This window comes from Cucurbita pepo, chromosome LG01 (genome assembly GCF_002806865.2).
Source record: "Cucurbita pepo subsp. pepo cultivar mu-cu-16 chromosome LG01, ASM280686v2, whole genome shotgun sequence".
Classification (NCBI taxonomy): Eukaryota; Viridiplantae; Streptophyta; class Magnoliopsida; order Cucurbitales; family Cucurbitaceae; genus Cucurbita; species Cucurbita pepo.
In genome coordinates this window covers 19,515,349-19,532,033 of record NC_036638.1, presented here as the reverse complement: position 1 = coordinate 19,532,033, position 16,685 = coordinate 19,515,349, and the positions used below count along the sequence as shown (strand labels likewise).

Sequence of the window (16,685 nt, the reverse complement as noted above, 5' to 3'; positions counted from 1 at the left end):
AATTGCAACACTTATCACAAACTTAATTCAAAGTATTTAATTTTATTTATAATGCTAACTTAAATTCATAATATTTAACTTTATTAATAATTCTCTTAAATTCACAATATTTTATTTTATTCTAAGGAAAAAAATCAAAGTTACTGGTTATCAATCATTTTTCCTAATATTCTAAATTGCATATTTGGAAAAAGAAAAAATAAATAAATGTTTTACCAAAACATATATATCAATTTTAATTTAATTCAGAAGATAGAAGATGTACATTTAATTTATGAACACTTCAATTAATATCACGACGAACTAGAAGATATTAATAGATACAGCCTCATTGGTAACCCTACCTAGAAGATATTAATAGATACAGCCTCATTGGTAACCGCTACCTAGAAGATATTAATAGATACAGCCTCATTGGTAACCGCTACATTGGTAATTGTTATCTCACATTCTGCCTTACCAATTCTAGGGAAATTCTGAATCTCGATTTGATTGATTTGGCCTTGGGAGACCTCTATTACCTATTGTACTAGACCTCTCACCAATTTGAGGTTAAAAAAAAAACATATCCATTTACATGAGGTACGAAGAGATAACATAAAGATCTCTTCTAATAAACATCTTCATTTGTTTAAGTATATAAAAAAAATTAAATTTTTTAAAAATTAGTTTAACTACGTTGTATATTAAACTTTAAATTTTTAGAAATTAAAAATTTTCCCGGTCAACAAAATTCTAGTACAAAATTCTCACCCTAACCCACACAAACGTAAATAGAAAACTTCACGAGAATGAAGATTGACATAGGTAGAAGACGAGGACGAGGAGTCCTTAATGTATAACCTATACATTCTCATATTGGAAACTAACTGGACCCAATTTTTTCAAAGAATATAATCTTAAACCGAGATTGCAATGCATATACGAAATTAGGAACTTGGGAAGTTCTTCATTTTTCTTAACTACACAAATCAATGCCCAACTCGGATAGATAGTGTATATGAAGAACATAACCCAAACATCTCATATGAACCAATGCATTCAGAGATTGGACATGATTTCGGATAAATTAAGGAATAGATTACAAAGAATTTCAACAAAGCAGGAAACCAAGACGCCTCAGTAAAGCTTTATCCTGGTGTGAATGGCGCTCCTACATATGGGACATGTCTGGAGGTCTTGTCCACATTCACAACACGTCTGTAATGAACAAAACATTCATCATTCAAAACCAAATTCAGTTCAGGATTATTGATTCATGTTCTGTTCCGTAATATGTCAAACAAAAGTTGAGAGAGAAACAACATTAATCTCACCTGGTGTCCACAGCCAAAAGCCATGTCCTTTGGATTGCTGAGGCAAATGGGGCAGAGCTGTTCAAGATCAGTAGAAAGCTAGTCTCGTTAAACTTCATAGAAAACTAGTTTTTTCATTCATTTTTCAAAAAATACTACTTTGATGAACACTTTTTGCCTATGTCATCAATTAGGAAAGATCCCAATAAAAATCTAAAAACAAAAAGGAGAGACAGGAAGAAATAAAGAATGGATCGTGACAATCACACATGCGAACATACGACACACGAAACTGATATTCACTTGCAGGAAAATGTCATTTTCTTTCAGGCTAAAAGTTGCGCCCACTATGAAACTGATATTACATTGTATGATAAGCATGATTCGTTTGATTCTAGATATCAAGAAAATGGGTGAAGAAAACATGACAGACAAGATAAAATTTGACAGACCTGATTATCATAAGTTGAGCTTGCTATAGAAGGAGCTGTACTAGTTCTAGTAAGATTTCGGTGTTCGGGGAAAGATGGCACACTTGGCTCATAACTGGAAGACAAGGTAGGCTTTAAATTACTGAAAGATTTTGAACTACCAAAAGAAGCTGCTGCGCCATAGACTGGTGGAGGAAGTGCAACTCTCTGAGGCGACACGCTTTTGTGATCACTGCTCGAGTAAACAAAAACGTCATCAATAGGAAAAATAGAAAACAGGAGACATTAGGATTGTTTCTGAGACCCATCAAAGATTTTATAGTTCTAATACAAGTTCTGGATCAAAACTGAGGCACAGAATTAAAAGATGACAATAAACAATTACTTCAGATGCAAAAGAAAAACTGAAGCAGGAAATAACCTCTTACCCCAAAACACCAAGCTCCATCGTAGCCTTGTACTGGGAGGGAATCTCCATTAGTGCAGCAAGAGCAAACTCAGTTTCTTTCCGAGATGTAGGTATATTCTTTGACATAATTTCTGAGAAATTTACAAACTAGACAGCGGAAGAGAGAGTTAATGAAAAATAAAACGGAACCTCGATGGCAGAGAGGACGAAAGAGGAAAATATAGAACTGCAAAGTCTGCATCCGTGCATATAAGTGTATGTATGCATATACATGTATATATAGGTATGTAAGTATGTATGTAGAGATGAATGAAACTAATAACACAACCTGAAAATTATCAAATGCGCGTGATGGGATATTGTCGTCAAATTCTCTCATCATATCCCAGGGGCCATCTCCAACTCCAACTAAAACAATTGACAGAGGGAACTTGCTGCAGTGAAATGAAAGCATATACTATTATTGCACGGAGAGACGTAGTGCTTAGAGCTGTGGAGAGTAAAAGCAGGGAGCAGGAGGAATGTAAGAGCTCCATTTTCACCTTGCTTCAACAATGGCATCAACAGTCTTTTGTTCCTGTGGACTAAGTGTCCCGCGTTCTGTATCTACACTTCTAGTCACCTGAGCATAGGGAAACACTTAAAAAATATATGAAGTAGCAAACAGATAATCTAATAATTTAAACGGTAACCGCTCAAGCCCACCGCTAACAGATATTGTCCTCCTTGAGCTTTCCCTTTCGGGCTTTCCCTCAAAGTTTTTAAAACACGTCTGCTAGGGAGAGGTTTCCACACCCTTATAAAGAATGTTTTGTTCCCCTCTCCAACTGACGTGGAATCTCACATAAACGCAGGAAATCAGACATTTAGACCTACCTGTCCATCTGCAATTATTAGCAAGACATGGTATTGACCTCCACTCTGCTCGACAATGGTCATGGCCATTTCAATAACAGGTGCAAATGAAGTCGGTCCTACCACAAAGCCAGGAGAATTAAAGATCAAATTCGATATCAAAGAGACAAGTCCTTCAAATATCAGAAAGGCATTGTAGATGTATTAAACAAACCTGCAAGTCGTAGATGTGGGGCAATTTCTTGGTAACGACTCAATACTTCTTCAAATCCATTGCAAACTTTCTCCTCATCTGGGAAGAAACTGAAGACCTCTTGATCATGAGTTGATACTGCCAATTCAGTAAAGTGAGCGGCAACCCTTTTAACGTGTCAGGAGCTTTGTAAAGAAAAGAAAAGATACCAACCATCTCCAAATCCAAAGCAGGGAATTAAGCTATCATCGTCAAAAGCAGCCAATGTTTTTCCAATAATTGATATGGCCTGTTGATAAGGATTTGGGTGGTCTCCAATATGATGTAGGCTCCGTCTATTAAACGACCTTGCACCTATTTGAAAATGTATATGCCAAATTGGAATGACCCACTACAAACATTAGCCCATATATTGTAAGCAAAAAAGAAAAGAATTAATGCTTCACCTGTCCACTCATTGCTCTTGGTGAAATCAATGCCAACAATAAGATTGGAAGACTCGAGGCCAGCAACTCTAAGAGCCTGTGTTACCTGAAAAAGACTGAAGATTACTTCATCTCTCTAAGAAGCAAAGCAAATCCCCTGATTAAAGGGTCGATTTTCTTTTAAAGTTCCTTTATAAATGAGATAAACAACAGATGTAAATGAAGCGTAAAGAAGAAGATTCAACAGACCACTCCATAAATGTTAAGTATGCATCAATTCCCATTCAAATCCTAAACCCATTTACAAATTACCTCTTCTAACGAGAAGAAGATTCAACAGACCATTCCATAAATGTAAAGTATGCATCAATTCCCATTCAAATCCTAAACCCATTTACAAATTACCTCTTCTAACGAATGGTAATCATCAGCAATCATCGAGTATCTCCTATCCAATCTCCTGCCATTATCGACGTTCCCATAGGCCTCTTGAGGAGGGGATGTATAATACTGCTGGGAAGGATAGGTTGGCTGAGGCATATAACTTGGGGTCTCATGTCCATATGAAGATTGAGAATACGATTGCTGAGGCCTATGACTTGGGGTTTCATGTCCGTATGACGAATGAGAATACCCACCGCGATCCCACGAAGAAGAAGAAGAAGAAGGAGTTGAGCGATAGAACGAGGCCTCCCTTGAACTTTTGGCCCCCATCAAGCAAAATAAAAGGTCTATACAGAAGAACCCAACAAAATCCTGCTATATGAATCTCAAGGCAAGATACAAAGATCGCAGGCAAATCAAAATCCAAGGAATTATTACAATATAGTGGACAGAAAAGAAAATACACCTCCTAATTAAACACTGCAGATGCGTGTAGGAATTGAAGGACGAGGTGTGTGGGAATGAATTGAAAACGAATTCAACAAATCAAAACAAACGGCGGCACCTATGACTTGTTCATGTAAACCCGTGAAACCGAGCCGACGTAGAAGATAGTCTTATCTGCAGACAACTCAGCTACATCCCTTAATTTACGACATTGAAAACAGCCAAATATAGGACGTAAACAAACACAAATTTCACTCAACACAGCACAACCTAAACAGAAAAAGGAACGCCCCCCAAAAACATTGGTGGGGTTTTCTAATTTTTCATCATCGATTTGAGTTTTGTGACCAGCATAGCCAATTATTAGCGATCACTCCGAGTAAGCCTTGGCAAATCGAGAACCCAAAATCCCAAATTGAGAATAGTGTCTAGAATAAGCATTTTAACAAACATCTTGTTGACGATTTTCTAAGAATTGATGCAAAACATAACCAAAAAAATGAAAATACCTCAGCAGGGAGCAGATGAAAATTGGAGCACCTTCAAAAATGGATGCACGGGTTACACAGTTCTAGAAGAAAAAACAATGGATTTCAATGGATTTCAATGGATTTCAATGGCGGATTTGTGTAGTGGAGGGAGGTATCTTTCAAAATACGGGATTCTGGATTAAATTATAACTGTCGCTCGGCGCGAAATCAGAAGAGAACAAAAAAAAAATTAATATTGATCTCAAATTTTCTTTTTCTTTTTTGTTTTTGTTTGGTTTAATTAATGAAGAAGAATCTTGATAAAACTAATTAATTGATTAGATAGAAATTAAAATTTATTAAAATTTTACAAAAGGACTAAATTTAAATTATTGAAGACATGGGATGCTTTATAATATAAAAATGGAAAGATTTAGGCTTAGTGGTGTGTCACGGTCAATTCAATTAAAATATTTATAAAGAGAGATTAAATATTTTATGATTTAATTTTATACAAACTTATTATATAGAATACTCATACTCACATGTGTTCGTAACAATGATTTAAATCAAATAATTTATAGCAATTACGAAATATGTCGTACTATCAGAATTATTAAGCATGACATCCAACTTTATCCATATATTATAGATCATTTAAGTCTATTACTTGACTTACATATTATTCAATATTACATTAATAAATTTGACTTTTTATAAAAAGAATAATATTATATTAAAAATAAAATAATCAAAATTATTATTAAAATTAAATCATTAAATAATGAAAAAAATCCAACAAAATTCTCCTTCGGTCAAAGGAACACTTTATTAATTCTCCTATATTATGTGTAATAGATAGGCGACAATCATTTGAGGCTAAGAAAATTTATGGTTGAATGTCATTTTAATATAAGTGACATTTTAATGAATCGTAGGGTTAGAATGAATATGTATGATTTATTGTGATTAGTAATTTGCATTTAATTATACGATAAATGTGACGCTTGAACATGCTTATATGTCGTGTATTATGAAGTCAGTCCAAAACGTCATGCAAGTGTGCGAGTGCATGTTGATACGTAAATGATGACAGTATAACAATTAGTCTAACTTTGCTAACTGGGGCCCAGTTTCCCTCTCGATTAAGCACCACTAGATAATTAACACATCAGCAATAGTTGGATAAATTTAGTATTATGGGTACGAGGGTATTTAAGATTGTGTCCATATGTGGTCTCCAAGAACAAGGGAAATGAAAGGCATAGTGTTGGTGTGAATATTAATGGTTGCAATTAATATGCATAGACCATAATATAAGACGTGCTTGGTTTGGTTGGCCTTCTCTATCATGCTTAGCGTTAACGTGATTAATTATTGATTTTCTTTCTTTCTTATCTAATATTATTGTCTCTTTTATTTAATTAATCCAAATTAATACTAATCAATTTTTACGGTGATTATGGTTGATGCATAGATTTAGTTAAAGTGAATATGCTGATTATCACAGTGATTATGGCATAGATTTAGTTAAAGTGAATAGCTCTAATCAGCATGATCTCACTGAAGATGAAAAGGTCTATAAAACAAGCAAATTGTACATTTGTTCGGTGTTTGCTAACAAATGCCTAATCAAATATTTAGTTCGATTTAAAGAGTGTCAATATGCTACACGTCCTAGGAGCCTTGATCCACATGCTAGGCTTGTCTTTAGGGGTCCTCGCCTGACTTGGACTTTGGTCGACCATGTGGGTTTGGCCTCGACCAACAAAGTTGATCATGCCCGTGTCGGGCATTGGTTCATCTAAGCTAATTTCAAAATTCTATAATAGACCATAGTTATGGCTTCTCCAACTACAAATAAATAAATAATGGCTTTTATATATATATATCAAGAAAATGAATTCAAGAAATGCATGTGAATTGACTTTCTTAAAAGAAAGAGAAAATAAATAAATAAATAAATAAATATATATATATATATAAAAGAAAGCAAAACCCTCCGCACCATATGAATCCCAACGTCCAGTTGCGAAGCCATAAATGCACTCAACGATCGATCTCTCTTCCTATTAATGCCCTCTCACTCACTGCTTCTCTTCTCAAACTCATCGAATCCGCCATGCCGGACCTCGACACCACCGCGGCGCCAGGCAAGTTCCGGTACCGGAGGCTGAGATACAGCGAGGAATTTGAGGAGGCGTTTGGAAGATCGAGAGGAGGAGAAGAGAGGAGGAGGAGATTCGTCGGAAGATCGAAGCGGTGGTTCAGAATCAGAAGGGCTTCGATTGGGAGGAGGTTGAAGAAGCTCAGAGTTCCAAGCCTGAGAAAGCTGTTGAGAAGGAAATCGCGGCTGGTGACGGCCATGAGAGGCTCGATTGCGAAGGTTGTGAAGAGGTTTAGGGAAGGGGAAGCGTATTTGGGGGATCTTTTTGCTGGAAATTATTTGTTTCTTCAGGTGAATCCCAGCTCCATCAAATGCCATAAAAATCACCATTCTGCCCTTCAAAATTTCGCCCCAACTTATTCCCTCAACCTCTAACTAAATATTTGTATTTCTTTTCCTCTTTTTTTTCATTTTAAATTATGTTTTCTTATGAGTTATCAGATCTCTGCTTTGAATGTGAAGTAGTTTGATGAATCCTATTGTTTTTTTTTTTTTTTTAATGGAAAAATTTGAAGCATTAAAGTAGAAAATTCGTCTAAAATAAAGTGAATATAAAAATTTAGTGTTTTAATTTTGAGTATGAGTATGCCCATTTTATATAAATCATTTAAGATGATGTTGATAATTCATTTACCTTTTTAAGGATTATATATATGTGGACCATATTTAATACATGAAAAAACAATTTTTTTTAAATAACATAATTTTCACGTAATAAATTTTTAGAGAATGAAGTCATTAAAATAACCAAATTCTTGATTTTATTATGAGTTTGGTTCACATTAATTTGTTTCTTTTCAATTTCATAAATATTATCCAATTAAACGGATATAACTTTTAAACTTTTTATCACAATAACTTGACATAAAGAACTATTTGATTTCTCCTTTGAATTTAATCATACGGAAATTAGCTATTTTCTCTTACACATATTTTATGCTTATTATTGAATTTTTAGTTCAACACGTAAGAATGGACTTAATCAATAAACTTAGGTTGGATAGTACATTATTACAATTATTACAGTAAGCGTGTAAGTTTATATTTCTCATTTATTGTTTTAGTTATAAAGTGACTATGGTTATATGAGGAGAGAGAGCATTAAATTATATTTGAACAAACATAAAAGTTTCTGGTGGGAGTTTGGACGTAGGACTTTAATTTGGATTGTTCATGACTCAACCATCAAATTAATGCAAATGAGACACCACTATTAAATACAAAGTAGCTTGATCGATATATGCCACCCTCCCTTTGTTTTTACTTTTCTTGTGAATCAACTTACTTTTAATAATTACATGAAAATATTATTTTCCTTGTATTCAAATATTTAATCTTTTCATCAAAGATATATATTTGAATCAATCGATCAAACTAAGTTTAGATTTCTAGACGTGAATTTGTGCATTTGTGTGCATAAATCAACGGTCTAGCCACCTTTGGGCTATGAGACTACCATAAATACTAACATCCACAAATAAATAGATGGACCTATATGCTTCACAAATTATGAAATGCAAAAAGAATTGCTTCAAATATAGAATGCTACAACAACTCCTCCACATTCTTGCATCCACAAATAAATTGATATGTCAAAGATTTGATTGGCTCTGCCTACCAAAAGGCCATAGTGTCCCTACGTAGTAAACCCCTCGGCGTACATCTCTTTACTAGCATTCGGAAATTGGAGGACTAGGAACCTCCAAACACCTGCAGAAGAGGAGAAAATAGCCAAGACCTTGGTGTTATAAAAAGGTATAAATAAATTCTAACAGATTCAATGAAGAGAGAATTCTGGGTTATCATTTAATGAGAGTTTGACATGCTTTTAAATAACATACTTTTGAATAAACAACTAATTGACTACTACTACTACTACTACTACTAATAGGAACATTATTTCATTTTTTTGAATTCAATGGGTGAACCTTTAACCTCTTATAGTTGAGTTGCCGACAAGTGGGCAATACAAACACTATTTGTAGAATTTGAAAAAATATAGAGTTAAAAATATGTATTACCATTTCAAAGATGATACCAAATGAACAAAGATTCACAAGATAAAATCTGATAACATGACTGTAGGTAAAACATGAGAATGAGACGAGGTTTGGTTGTAAATAATACGTTATTACTTACCCCAGCAAGGAAATTTGTAGATAGTTTTGGTTTGTCTTGTACTGCAGAATTTGCAACTGGTTGTGTTTGTGGGAAGTTGCGGATCAGTTTTGGGAGTTTCTGGCTATCAGCAAGTTCAGAATTCATTTCTGAATCTTCTCGCAAATTCTGCTTCTGTAGACCATCATAAAAAGAGGGTAAGTGTTTGTATTTCCCAAGCTCACTATGATGAACAAACTCAACTGATAGTTACAAGGCCGGTTTAGCGGGCACTTTGGAGCCTTTTTTATGTCTTCAAATTCAATGAGTTAACTTAGGTGAATGGGCATTTAAAAAATGTAATTTTAAAAATTGTTTTCGAATTATATGATCTAAGTAGTGAAAATTCTGAAAACAACGTTTCTATATTTTCATTGTATCAAGGTTTTGATTTAAATCATATTAAAAAAATATAAATTTTAAGTAAATATAGTATTTCATTGAATCCCTTGTTTTCAAAATTTTGTTTTCAGATTGCCTACCAAACCAACCCTAAATCCCCAAAATGTCAAAGATATTAAGAGTGCATGCTGAGATAGTGATGCATGTAATATTTCAGAGAGGCTTTTCAATGTACCTTCTTTAGCCGTTCTTCAATGGATTTCAATGCTCGAGATTTATCAACTTTAGAAAGATAGAAATCCCTCTCCCTCTTAGCGGCAGAAATTTCTAAAGCCATTTTCTGCTCCCGAATGGCATGCTTGTAAGCTGCAAAATATTCAACATCAGTAACAGTGTTGTAAACTAAAATGGGGCAGGATCAAGTCTTTGAGGTGTGTACCAGTTTCTTCAGTAAGATCATCCCACTTGAATTTACTCAAATATTTGATATTCCAGAGATCATAGTAGAAAGATGACCTCTTCCTTCCTCCTAAGAAAATGTAAAACAGGTAGAGAAACGACTAAGAACATAAAGAAACTTCAGAAATCTTTTATTATAAAAATGTTCAAGAGCAGGGCATGGTAATTGGTAAACATAACCCCGATCAAATTGATTATGAAGCACCTAATGCATGCCATAGGAGAATTAATTTTCTTATGCTGAAGAACAGGGCTCTCTAGACCAGCCCAATACGACTTCCATCATCCCCCAAAGAGAAAGCAGAAGTCATGTATCGAGCCAGGATGTCAGATACAAGCATGCATATACGAATAAAAGTTTACCTATTTGTTCGCCATTTAACGTATTAGCCACCTTCTTGGCAACTCTTTTATCAGTAAATTCAACCCATCTGCATAGCACGTATAAGGAAAATACAGATCAGTAACTAAAACTAACCCCTTTGACAAGCCAAGCATCTTCAAGGGCATGCACTAACCATTAACTTCATATAAATTTGAAAAAATAAAAGTTGTCAGAAATGTGAGTATACCCTTCTGAAAAAAATTGTCCTCGAAACCCTCCTGCACGCTTTCGTTTTACTTGATTTGCAGCGTCTGAACATGAATGCATGAATTACCTTGAATGAGTAAAATAGAATACAATTCCTTCTAAACTAAATGACAGAAATTGAACAAAAGAACAAACGAATATGCAACCCAAATTTTGAAGCAACAGTAAAACTAAGAGAAAAGGCAAATATTTGTATAATTATTCATTACCTTCGGGTGCAAGATAAATTCTTTGTATTTCCCCATACTGTGAGAGGATCTGACGAAGTTTCAAAGGATCCATATGTGGAGGAACACGGCTCAAGTAACAAATTCCACGCATGTCCGCATTTGCAACTTCCTTTAAGAGTCGTTTCTTCCTCTTCATATTCCTTTGATCTGTTTTACCATTGTTAGACTCTAAAATCTTCTCTCCAGATGTTTCTCTAACTATGCTGTCTGCCCTTTCATTCTCATCATCTTCGAACGCAAATTGCCTCTCCTCAAGAATTTCATTTTTCTCACTTCCACCATCAGACAAAGGACTGCCCTCTTTCACAGATCTCTCTGCTTTAATTTCATATTCTCCTGCCTCAGCCTGGATAGAGTTCTCCACTACACATTGTTTAGTACTCTTCTTTCTCTTTTTCTTATTTTTCACTTCAGAGTTTATGTTGCTTTCCCACAGCTCAACAGATCCTTCCACATTCCTTTCCATGACATCTACACCTTCCACCAATAACTGCTTCTTCTTCTTTTTACTTCCCTTTAATTTCTTACTAGATTCCGGGCTACAATCAGTTGTTAAATTAACTTCAAAGCTCTCCTCCTTGGGCATCCTAACTACAAGACAAGATAAACAACCTCAAGTAACAAATACAATAACTAAAAAAGCATTGCAGCTATAAGAAAAATATGTATAACATCAGAGCTCTATTGTCGCACACATGAATTACTCACACTACACAAACTACCTTTCATTAATCCACTGCTGATTTTTCTAATCGAACAGAACCCTAATTAAGACATTCAGTACAGAATCCAATTCTGCTACCAAATATGTTTACTGCGCGTAAGCCTAGAGGAACAGTAAGAGATAGTGAGTTCCGAACAACAGAGAGAGATTTATGAGAAGAACCTGTTACGCGTGCGAGGGACAGAAACAATGGTCGACAGTGAGCGGCGCGAATGAAGAGACGAAACAAGCTCTGCAACTGTTTCGGATGAACAAACGAACAACGGAGATTGAGTTGATTCCGATGAAACTACTGCAGCAATCGGATTGCAATGCGGAGATAAAAGAGCTAGCAGCCGCCCGAGATTAAGAACAAGGGCACCGCAAAGTGAATGAGCGAAGAAAACCCCGGGGAAATCGGCTTAATTTGAAGCGGTTCGATTCAATATATTTATATAGAACCGAATCTAGCGGTTTTAGTAATCGGGATCAACTGAACGTGAACCGCTTCGGTCGGTTGCCGCGCCCCTCGATTTTTAATTTTTTTTTCTTAATTTTACAATTTTCAAATATTTTATCCAACATATTTCAAATAATTATTTAAATTTATATATATTTACCAAAAACGAAAACATAAAATATAATTTTTATTTCACTATATTTATATTTTGAATATTTATATCTTTTATTAGACAAGATTTAGAAAATTCACCATTTAAAACTTCTCTAATTAATCTTTCCCCCTAAATTTATATTAAATTTACGTTCTTTAAGTTTAATCATAAAATGAGCTTGTCCAACTCCACCGTCGAAAATCAATTTTCATATAAATGTGTAGAAATCTCCCTTTAGTAGAAGGGTTATAGCCCTAAGAGGAGTGAATGGTAAGATTTGAGTGTCACTTTGAGAGGGGAAAAAAACATTTCTTACAAGGGTGTATAAACATCTCCCAATACGTTTTAGAATCATTTTAAAATCTTGAGGTTGACGGCGATACGTAATAGGCTAAACCCAACAATATCGGCTAACGGTCATGCTAGGGATAAATTTTCACACTTTTACAAGGAATGTTCCGTTCTTCTCTCCGCCCGACGTTGCGTAGAAATAACAAACAAGTATTAACTAATTTGATATATATATATATATAATATATCATAGCATACAAAAGCTTAGAACAATAGAATTCCCTTAATTAATCAGCCTTTGATTTCAGCAACTACAGGGCTCAATCTCAAGCAATAAGTCCCTTTTAAATTCAACATATGGGTAAGCCAGTGGACATTCATCTGCGCTTGTCTTCCACCTAAGAACTCACCAAAAAGAAAAAAAAAGCCATATTCATCTGCGCTTGTTTTGAATGGAAGTGTATAAATTAAACACTGACCTATAATTCAGGACAAGATGATGGAGGAAGAAAGCTATCTCTAGCTTGGCAAGCTCAATCCCAGGACAGAGCCTTGGGCCTCCACCAAAGGGCGTCACCTTCTTGCTCATTTCTTTATCATCCCTCCATCTCCATGGATTGAACTGTTGAGGATATGGGTGAAGGGTTGGATCCAGATGAATGGCTGAGAAGACTGGATGAACTTTCCATCCCGAAGGAATGAAAATGTCTGTCCCATAAATCAAATTCAATAGCTGCTGCTGGTGCTGCTGCTGCTGCAAGTAATTATATTAAAAATTAGGATTAGGAATTTTACCTTTGAATTTGACATCTTTAATGGCTTCTCTATGTAAGAATTTGACCACATTTCCACATCTCATGGCTTCATATATCACCTGTTTAAGAGTTATGAATCTAATATTGGTTTAGAAAAAGAAAGAAAAAAGCACTTTAAAAAGCTCTCATAGTTGTGTTTTTACATTGCATGTGAACTCCATTTGCTTGTAATCTTCTAAATTCAGATACTCTCCCTTCCCTTTGCCATTTCTTATTGCTTCATGTTCTTCCTGCATCATCATCTTATTATCATCGTTTTAACGACTTCGTTAGATGCATGAGAATTTAAAATATACGTGTGAGGTCCCACAACGATTGGGGAGGAGAACGAGTCATTTTTTTTATAAGGGTGTGGAAATCACTCCCTAACGTATGCGTTTTAAAAACTTTGAGTGGAAGCTCAAAAAGGAAAGCCCAAGAAGGACAATTTGTGCGAGTAGTGAGCTTTGACTATTACAAATGGTATCAGAGCCAGACACCACCAGGCGCGATTTGTCAGTGAGGAGACTGAGACTTGAAAGGAGATGAACATGAGGCGGTGTGCCAACAAGGATGCTGGGCCCTCGAAGGGAGGTAGATTGGAGGGTCCCACATCGATTGGAGAAGGGAACAAGTGTCGACACTGAGCCTCGAAAAGAGGGAAATTGTGAGATCCTATATCGTTAAGGTTGTGGAAACCTCTCCCTAATATACGCGTTTTAAACGTCTTGAGAGGTATTGCGGAGATATCTACTAACGCTGAGTTTGGACTGTTTGTAACAACATTAGAATTGAACGATCGTATTCATGATTTTAGATACCTTTAAGTTTGCAAGAACATTGGGAGGTGAATGTGCAAGAAAGTAGACAATCAATCCCATAAGAGTAGCTGTTGTCTCGTATCCTCCGAGCAATATGTCCAACACAACGCTCACAATCTCTTCCTCATCAAGCTTCCAATTTGACATTATCACGTCTAGAAAGTTCTCATGATCATCCCCTTCCTTTTCCACCCCTACCACTAATCCCTTCTTTTTCCTCTCTCTCATAATCTCTTTCACGATGCCCGAAAGCTTCGCACGGGCCTGAATCATGTAGCAGTTTTATACGGTTAGATGTACGAATCAAAATTTGAAGAAATATATTGGATATAGAAGAAAGAGATTGAGAACAACCTTAACAGCTTTATAGTATGGAGTTCCAGGGAGATTCAGAGGTAAAGAAACAAAGCCTTTCATATAAGTTTCGAACTCGTCCAATATTCTCGACCCGATCGACTCGTTCGCGTCAATGCCCAACAATTCCTTCACCATAACACTCAAAGCAAACTGTAATAAAAAAATAATAATTCAAAATTTTGTAGAAAGATTCAATTTTTATGTCATAATTTATTTGTATTTTTTATTTATTTTTACCATTTTCACTTCTTTGCAGAAAAGCACACGAGTTTGGGATCTCCACGAGTCCATTAAAGAGACAGAGAGCTTGTCCACGCAGTGAAGGAAAGTGGGGTTGGACTTGCACCAGCTGACAAAGCTAACGACGACGTTTCTGAGCTTCCGGTGGGTGTCTCCGGCGGCGATGATCAAAGAATTACTGCCGAGAATGCCATGCATGGCCTTGGGATAACTCACTTTGAAAAGTTTGTCGTCGTTTTGAAGAATGAACATGTTAAGCTCTCGATCACATGACACTATCGCCCGCGAACCAAATAGATGAGACTTGAAAACCTTCCCAAACCTATACACAATGCCAACGGTGTAAGTACACAAGCCGGCTAGTAAATATTGTCCTCTTTTTGGGCTTTCCCACAATATTTTAAAACGTGTTAAGGAGAGTTTCCACTCCATTATAAATAATGTTTCGCTCTCTTTCTCAATCAATGTGGGATCTCACAATCCACTCCAACTCTTTGGGAGAGGTTTCCGCACTCTTATAAACAATGTTTCGTTCTCCTCCTCAACCGATGTGGGATCTCACAATCCACCCCGACTCTATGGACTTTCCCACAAGGTTTTAAAATGCAGGTTTCCACACCCTTATAAAGAATGTTTTGTTCTCCTCTTCAACCGGTATGAGATCTCACAATCCACCCCCTTCGGAGCTCAGCCTCCTTGCTAGCACATCATCCAATGTCTGGTTCTGATATCATTTGTAAAAACTCAAGTTCATGCCCCTCCCTTTGGGACTCAGCTTCCTTGCTAGCACATGTCCAGTGTTTGAGTTTGGTTCTGATACCATGTGTAAAAACTTAAGTTCATCGCTAACATATATTTTCCTCCTTGGATTTTCTCTCAAGGTTTTTAAAACGCACTTGCTAGAGAGGTTTCCACACCCTTATAAAGAATGTTTTGTTCTCCTCCCCAACCGGTATAGGATCTCACAATCCATCCCGCTTCAGGACTCAACAAATATTTTCCTCCTTGGACTTTCCTTTAAGGTTTTTAAAACGCATTTGTTAGAAAGGTTCCACACGCTTATAAAGAATACTTCGTTCTCTTCCTAACCAATGTGGGATCTCACACTAGAATTTACCTGGAACAGTGACGCTGGAGGAAGGTCCCAATGGAGTTAGAATGATGGGGCTTGAGGAAGCTGAGAGTCTCTCCAACGAAGGGGAAGCCCATGCAGCCAGGAGGCAAGCTAGGGCTTGGCGTTGCAGCTGCAAAGAGTTTCAGCAGCAACTGACAGAGGATGACTGCTGCCATGGCTAAGCTCAAAGCAATAGTAAGAGGGCTGAAACTTGCAGGAGCTTCCATGGCATATATGAACTGAGCTTAAGCCAATGGTTTGGTCCCATTTTCCCCCCTCTTCTTTGCCTTCTTTATATAGAAAGCGAATCCCATTGTTTGAGTTTGTTTTTTACAACTTTATGTGCAATGCATTATTACTTATTCCACTAATAATATACATTTATTAAACATAAAATTTAACTACAAACATACTTTACCTAACTTAATCAAATAAAAAGCATCACCAAACTTGTTTTCATTCACGTTTATCCATTCTTTACGATCCCATTTGGAGGTTTTAAACACTTTGGGTCATTCCTTTTCTTCTTTTATGTAGTAAAAAGTCAAAACATCATTAGCAAAAAATTGGTGAATTGTTCCCTAAACAAACAACACATACCCATTTAATTTTTGAACTCCGTCTCTAACCATTGGTTTCCAATCGTGCGGCCAAGATCTGAACTTGACATTCTAAGAAGTCTCTGTTCATCTTTGTTCAAGGCAGGACACATTTGACTCTAATGTTGTGTAACGATGGCAGATTGGAAAGGCCAAGATCCAAGATCCAAACTTGACATTCTAAGGAGTCTCTGTTCATCTTTGTTCAAGGCATGACACATTTGACTCTAATGTTATGTAACGACCTAGATCCCATCACTAGCAAATATTGGTTTGTTCTCCTCCCCAACTAATGT

General features: G+C 36.0%; 4 protein-coding genes across 12 annotated transcripts; 1 reads left to right on the top strand and 3 right to left on the bottom strand.

Moving 5' to 3' along the window:
• Positions 1-922: 922 nt before the first annotated feature.
• Positions 923-5,102, bottom strand: LOC111779754 (E3 ubiquitin-protein ligase RGLG2-like). Of its 5 annotated transcripts, none has more exons than XM_023659906.1 (12): positions 4,949-5,102; positions 4,014-4,364; positions 3,630-3,714; positions 3,397-3,537; positions 3,205-3,321; positions 3,012-3,109; positions 2,678-2,757; positions 2,464-2,569; positions 2,155-2,282; positions 1,748-1,958; positions 1,317-1,373; positions 923-1,200 (listed from the first exon to the last, which is right to left on the bottom strand). In XM_023659906.1, the coding sequence occupies exons 2-12, from the start codon at positions 4,320-4,322 to the stop codon at positions 1,120-1,122; spliced, it is 1,413 nt and encodes a 470-aa protein (XP_023515674.1). In that variant the 5' UTR covers positions 4,323-4,364; positions 4,949-5,102; the 3' UTR covers positions 923-1,119. The 5 variants fall into 5 exon arrangements, with proteins under 5 accessions (XP_023515674.1, XP_023515682.1, XP_023515648.1 ...); XM_023659914.1 differs by having other exon boundaries at positions 4,014-4,339; XM_023659880.1 differs by having other exon boundaries at positions 4,014-4,613; positions 4,949-5,101.
• A 1,822-nt stretch (positions 5,103-6,924) lies between these two features.
• LOC111809563 lies at positions 6,925-7,550 on the top strand. Its single transcript, XM_023695941.1, has one exon. It carries the CDS (start codon positions 7,032-7,034, stop codon positions 7,449-7,451), a length of 420 nt encoding a protein of 139 aa, XP_023551709.1. The 5' UTR covers positions 6,925-7,031; the 3' UTR covers positions 7,452-7,550.
• A 984-nt stretch (positions 7,551-8,534) lies between these two features.
• LOC111791131 (pre-rRNA-processing protein ESF2) lies at positions 8,535-11,965 on the bottom strand. 3 transcript variants are annotated; one of them, XM_023673436.1, is made up of 8 exons: positions 11,743-11,965; positions 10,836-11,447; positions 10,607-10,670; positions 10,398-10,465; positions 10,015-10,104; positions 9,811-9,941; positions 9,216-9,368; positions 8,535-8,786 (listed from the first exon to the last, which is right to left on the bottom strand). In XM_023673436.1, the coding sequence occupies exons 2-8, from the start codon at positions 11,440-11,442 to the stop codon at positions 8,769-8,771; spliced, it is 1,131 nt and encodes a 376-aa protein (XP_023529204.1). In that variant the 5' UTR covers positions 11,443-11,447; positions 11,743-11,965; the 3' UTR covers positions 8,535-8,768. The 3 variants fall into 3 exon arrangements, with proteins under 3 accessions (XP_023529204.1, XP_023529919.1, XP_023528511.1); XM_023674151.1 differs by having other exon boundaries at positions 10,836-11,443; XM_023672743.1 differs by lacking the exon at positions 11,743-11,965 and adding an exon at positions 11,579-11,712.
• A 712-nt stretch (positions 11,966-12,677) lies between these two features.
• LOC111808675 (cytochrome P450 724B1) lies at positions 12,678-16,080 on the bottom strand. 3 transcript variants are annotated; one of them, XM_023694812.1, is made up of 8 exons: positions 15,794-16,080; positions 14,674-14,998; positions 14,434-14,586; positions 14,080-14,343; positions 13,423-13,509; positions 13,260-13,338; positions 12,944-13,172; positions 12,678-12,862 (listed from the first exon to the last, which is right to left on the bottom strand). In XM_023694812.1, exons 1-8 carry the CDS (start codon positions 16,015-16,017, stop codon positions 12,769-12,771), a joined length of 1,455 nt encoding a protein of 484 aa, XP_023550580.1. In that variant the 5' UTR covers positions 16,018-16,080; the 3' UTR covers positions 12,678-12,768. The 3 variants fall into 3 exon arrangements, with proteins under 3 accessions (XP_023550580.1, XP_023550585.1, XP_023550591.1); XM_023694817.1 differs by lacking the exon at positions 13,260-13,338 and having other exon boundaries at positions 12,944-13,215; XM_023694823.1 differs by lacking the exons at positions 13,260-13,338; positions 13,423-13,509 and having other exon boundaries at positions 12,944-13,215.
• Between the last annotated feature and the right edge of the window lie 605 nt (positions 16,081-16,685).